Source organism: Struthio camelus, chromosome 6 (genome assembly GCF_040807025.1).
Source record: "Struthio camelus isolate bStrCam1 chromosome 6, bStrCam1.hap1, whole genome shotgun sequence".
NCBI classification, from domain to species: domain Eukaryota; kingdom Metazoa; phylum Chordata; class Aves; order Struthioniformes; family Struthionidae; genus Struthio; species Struthio camelus.
Window position 1 is genome coordinate 6,857,778 of NC_090947.1, and position 6,000 is coordinate 6,863,777.

The window sequence follows — 6,000 nt, forward strand, 5'->3', positions numbered from 1 at the left end:
TGGAATGATAGATAGCATATTGGAGACTTGGATGAGAAACACATGGAAAAATTCAGAATCCCGATAATGGAAAGAGAGATGGACAGAGATAGGGTGGAAGGCAGACAGGGTGTAGAGGAGTTCACAGCTTTAAAATAAGCTTCACAGGTGTGCGAAGCTGGGAGAAGCAAGCCAACAAGGTTCCCTGCTGCTCACCGGTGACGAGCGTGTGCTTTCACAAAGATTCAACCATTTTTCTAGAGGAAGGTATCAGACAATCATTCTAATTCATAGAAGGAGCTCTGGCAAAGAAAGAAATACAGAGGACTGGGAACCGCTTTTGTTAGCTATTCCTCTGTTCGTCTGCTTGGCTCCAGCCTCTAGCAATCCAAGTCGGATATGCATATGGGAGAGGAGACGCATTCAAAAGCAATGGCATACTTATAAATGAATGGATTACAAAGACCTATACCTTTTACTAGAAAGTCATCTTAGCATGTAAACAAATACACATGAATTCCCACGTGCAATTCAGAAGCCAGCTTTCTTCCAAAGTCATATTTCACATATGTTAGCTTCGCACTGCCAGGAACGGCACACCCAGCTCTCGGAAGGTCACAAGCATTGCCTCGCTTTATGCTGAAGGGCAAATTCGGCACCCTACTTTATTCTCCAGCAATATCAGTGAAGTCACGCGCACACACGTATTTGAACCAGGATCAATCCACAGTTTAACTTTTTTAACAATGCCAGTTTAACTACTCCAATTGCACATTCCTAACTACCCCTTTCTACCCCATGAGTTTTAATGTGGCTGCCCAGCGATGCAGACCAGGGAATAGATCCAGTTGAAAACTAACCCTTTCTTTTCATCGTGAGACTGTTCAAGAACGCGGAGCGGACAAAGGACTGTGCCTTTTGGCAGAGCGGTAACTTCTGCCAGATGAAAACAGATGCATAACCACGTCATGAACCCGAGTCAGTTTGTCGGGAACCTGCAATATATACGCAGAGCTCATGCGGCAGCTGTATACTGTGAATGAAATGCTATATGGGGGAACAATAGCCCAGAAACTACTTCCTTTCATCACCTCCACAGCAAGGTTAGAGCAATGACAGTCTACTGACCGCTGCTATAGATTTGACCCTTATTATCAAAACTGATTTATTAAGCCCACCTCAATCTCCTGGGATTAAGAAGGTTATCCCTCCAATGTCAGGACCACCTTCATTTTCAAAGCCTCCACTGCCATGTGAGGCAAAAGAAATTTTTCTCTACCAAAACAGAAAACAACTTCCAAGCTGTATCCCTCTCACTTCCAGTGTGCTAAAAAGAGATGATGAACTGTTGACACTTTAAGGCCAGCAAATGTAGCGGGTATTCCTGAGAGAAGCCTAAGTTCAGAGAAGTCTGTTAGCATAACAGTAAGCCTTGTCTGTTTTGGTCAGTTCTTAAAATGTGCTTCTCAATATGCAATTTAACATACAGACCTTCAGATGAGGCAAAATAAATAATAGGGAATCAATGAGGAGAAAGAAACCAACCACAGAAGAGTGAAAAAAGCAAAGTAGACACCAATGACTTTAAATAGATGCAACCATACTGCACAGGCTTAAAACTTTCCCCAGGGTATTAGTAAGGTGTTTTCTTGCCTGCCAGTACACCACTATTAATCATATTTTCCCTTTGGGGGACAAAGTTTGGGCAGGGGCTTTGGAGGAAGGACACACAGCAGAGAAACAAGTGTAAAGCCACGAAAGCAGAAGATCGCTCAAACAAGAACAGCTCAAATGCTGGGATGGGCGGGGGGGAAACGAGTGAGCTGCTCGGTAGTAGTATGCAGCCCATACTACAGAGGTGGTTTCTAAACTCAAAGAAAGCCAGAGAAATCAGAAGTGCAGGAGCTGCTGCCTCTGAAGCCTGAAGGCCCTGGTTCCACCAGCAATCCCTCTCCACCATATCCTGCCTATTCAGTCATAACAAGAACAGGCAGGACAAGTACTTATTTTCCCGGCTCTCCCTGGTCTCACTCCAGCAAAGCACTCAGGCACAGGCTCGTACGCAAGCACTTTCCTCAGTCCGAGACTACGCTACCACCCTAATTGCATCTTGCAACCCCCAGCATCGGTGTCATGGGATAGAGGAGGGAAACCTGGAGCTCATTTATTTGAAATACGCAGCCACGCACACAGCATGCACACAGGCACTCACACACCTGAAAGCGTACAAAAATCAGTTCCACTACTCAGCATTTCTTATCCCAACTATTCCCTGTTCCAGCCAGGACACGCAGCACAAAGCAAACAGCTTGGGGAGAGGGAGAGCTTCTTCTTCTGTTTTTCTCATCTGAACATAAAGAAACAAATGAGAAGGGGTTACCTGAAGTCAAGCAATGGGTCATCTGCAAAGGAAGGGAAAGGGGGAGAAATTGTCACCATTCCAAATTAAACAGATCTCCTGGGAAGGAAACACCACTCACTGCCAACTTGCCATTTCGCTCTAACAGCTGTAGGCCAGCAGATGACTAGATCAGGCCCCCGTCACAGCAGCAAATGCCGTTTTGGAACAGGACTGGTTTGTCCTGCATGACCTCACTGATGGTCACCAAGGAACATCCCGAGAAAGGTCTTCCACTTTTGGGGGCGAACAGATTTATTCTATGAACAATTCACGGCCACAGCTTTACAACGTGAACTCAACAGGGAATTAATGCTCAGGGGAGGGCACCAACTACATGTCCCAATGCTAGCTCATTTCTGACTGCTCTGCTTCACAGAGGATGAGAATTCCCAAGTTAAGCAAGGAAATTAAGGCAAGCAAGGAGCCTACTGCTGTCATGCCTTTCAATAAGGCCAGGAGAAGGAAACCAGCAAGGCAGCTCCGTGCAGCCACAGGGGCTCCCTAGCCCTATGCCGTTCATGATTTGCTGGGACAGCCTGACGCTCCTTTCCTCAGGAAAGATTTAGAGGAAATTCTCCAGATGAATGGAAGCTCCTACTGCAGAAAGGACAAATCTGAAATTCTGAAAACGGGGACAGGGAAAGCTTATGAATTTCTGAATTTTGCACAACTTTTCAAATTCATGATAAAAGGAAAAAAAAACCCAGAGATTATCTAGACTGTGCCTATTACAATTACCCTCTTCACCTGATATTAACATTATTCATCTGTCTTTGCAGATTCTATAGCAGATCTATCTGCACATTCATGTCAACTTACAGCTATTGCAATAAAATGACTGTCATTTTCAAGTTCTCTCTCTTAAAAAAAAAAAAAAAAAGAGAATTGCTATTATTTAAAAGACAGTAGAGCCAATTTGTGGACAGGCTGGCCCAGGTTCACATCAGTCTAAGTCCCAAGTAACTGCCTCTACCTCAGTGGAGCTCCACAGGCATAAATCTCCCCTGAGATTAGGATTGCGTTCAGTGTACCAAGCAGCCCACGTGAATTGCTTCGACTCTCTCTCTTGTAACTGAGATCAGAGAGGAGATTCTTCCAAGCGTCCTTCAGATACTTCTGGAAGCCTCTCCTGCCATCTGTCAGGCTGCATCCAATTTCTGACCATCCTGTCTTTCCCCGACTAAAACACGTTCCAAAAATACCCTGAGCGGAAAAGCAGAGCAGTTGAGGGTGCCAAAACTGAAATTCTCTGCAGCCACAGGGAACAAGATGAATACTCTTCTCCTTCCCTACAGCTAGCAGAAAAGATGCCAAAGTGACTTGGAAACCCTGGCTTTAATTTCAAGGGAAGCTTCACTTGCTCCCCAAGGAACTGAGAGGAGAGTTTAGAAAACACCTGAATAATGCCAAGATTTGCCACGTTTCCTAATCAGGTCTTGGTTTATCAGACAAGATCACTGCAGCGGATAAAACAATAAGCTTGAGCTAGGGAAGTTAATTTTTGTTCACAGTGTACTGCTAACAACTCTATCAAACTCCTGTTACCTTGGAGGCCATAACTTCAGTTTATTTCCCCCTACTACGTATCGCAAGGAAATAGCAAGTTATCTTGTCACGTGCAAATGAACCGACAGCATCCAGGCATCCCCCATTACCTGATGCTCTTCGATTGCTTCAGGAAAGAAAGCAAGCTAGTTACGCTTTCAGACCTGCTGCTCTGAGCCAATCTCAGATCAAATGAAGCATTTCAAACAAAGCCCACAATGTTTAAACAGTGAATTGTGATGCAAAGTGCCACAAGCCGAGAATTTCAGAACTAAGGCAGATCCTCACCTGAGTATATGGGGAGCAGGTGAAAGCAATAAGAATCATGTACAAGTCCTACACCTTAGATCTCCTGACTCCTGTTGTTTGAGACAACAAGACAGAATGGGTTTTTCCTCCCCACATAGTCTGCTCTATCTTGGAGAAAGTTTACAGGAAAGAGTATTTTAAATGTTAATAGGAGAAGTTTATAGTAGATCAAAAGGCAGTCTTCAGATCCAGGTGCCACATTCTGATTCTCCCTGATCAACCCACAGGATTGTGCATCCTGATATTTTCCCCTTTCTCCTAAAGTCCAGCCAAATGGTAGCAGCTGACTCACCAGAGAACTTCACCTTTCCTATATGAAAGAAAAAAGGTTTGTAGCTATGATAGAGAATTTTAGGACATAACCTAAGGGATTCAGCACCAGAAGGTAAATAAAAAAAGCTACGTTTCAAGTTACTGCACACTCAAGTCTTGCCAGATCATACCTGCAGAAATTCTGCATCGCTAGAACTTGACGATTTCATATATTCATTCAGGATTCCTGGGCAGCTAGAAATACCGGCTGTATCTGCTGCGCCTGCACAGATTGACTCAACAGAACTCCCACATGGAGATCAAAGTTTCCTGGAAACATCAGATGTCCTGCATGCGTGCAGATCAGCACACACCTGCCTGAAAGGCAGGTCAGCCACCGGCCTGCAGTTGGGAATTCACACCACATGAACCATGCTGCACATCCACACAGATATGACTGGAAAAGCTCATGAAATCTGGCAGAAAAATACACGCAGGTTAGTATGTCACGAGTTGGCAGAATTGCTAATCCATTCTGCAACACCTGGGATCTGACAGCTCCTGCCAAGCGGCACTTTGACATAAGTAGGCTCCACACAGATGAAAAAAGATCAAAGTTTGGCCATAGCAATTCCTCTTCCATTTCAGTCTCAGTCAGATTTTCAGTAAACAGCATGCATTCAAGTCTGCACGCTCTCTTATTGTTTCAGAGTGCCTTCATGTGGCATAAACACTGATAACCACTTTCTCTGTTTGTCTAACTTACTGACAAGCCAAATAAAGCATATTAAAAACCCAGCTGCTTCACTCCTCAGAGAGGGAGAGACTGACTGTTATCCAAAAGCCAAGCACAGCTGACTGCTGATTTTTCTTTTATTTATTATTCTACCATAGAGCTGAATACATTTGCGTAAAACTGAACTTTCATCTGCCTATTCCAGCCTCCAGTAAAGCAGAGATCTAATGTGACAATACCTCAAGTAACCTCAAGCAGAGTTCACCCTAAACTTTATTCTACCCTGAGCTCCCCAAAGGGGAGCAAAAGACTTTTAAACTGAGAGAAAGCCAAGAATAATTAAATATACACTAGGACAATTCATTCTTCCGCTAAAAACAATTCCTAGCGATGAGGTAAGCAAGAACAGGGAGGGATCTCTAGTATTTTAAATACGTAGTTTTACCTACCAGACTAAAATAGTGCTGGGGCAGCGTACTCTGCATTTATCCACAGCTCCGCTCCACCCTTTCCTCATGCTGACCATTTTACCTTGTGGAAAGCTTCAGAAAATCTGGTCTTTTCAGTTCAGTGTCACTTAGAAGGGCCCTCCTGTTGAGGAAAAATAGCTATTGAATAACATGGTCGAGGAAAAACGGTTAGGGAGAACTCACATCCGTCAGAGTCATGACAAGTTCATGTCATATTAGTTAGGTATCAGATATTTAAATTTTGTTCGCCTGCCTGTATCTTCACACTGATCTATTTTACACCTGCTCTACCTTCTAGCCAGAGACTC

At 44.0% G+C, this 6,000-nt stretch overlaps 1 protein-coding gene across 1 annotated transcript in view; it reads right to left on the reverse strand.

Annotated features, from left to right (window-relative positions):
• CPS1 (carbamoyl-phosphate synthase 1) overlaps positions 1-5,758 on the reverse strand; it is a 108,829-nt gene extending 103,071 nt beyond the window's left edge. Inside the window, exon 1 of the mRNA XM_068947913.1 lies at positions 5,672-5,758. Within this exon, the coding sequence (XP_068804014.1) occupies positions 5,672-5,707 (36 nt within the window). The 5' untranslated portion in view covers positions 5,708-5,758. The remainder of the gene's footprint in view (positions 1-5,671) is intronic.
• Positions 5,759-6,000: the final 242 nt, after the last annotated feature.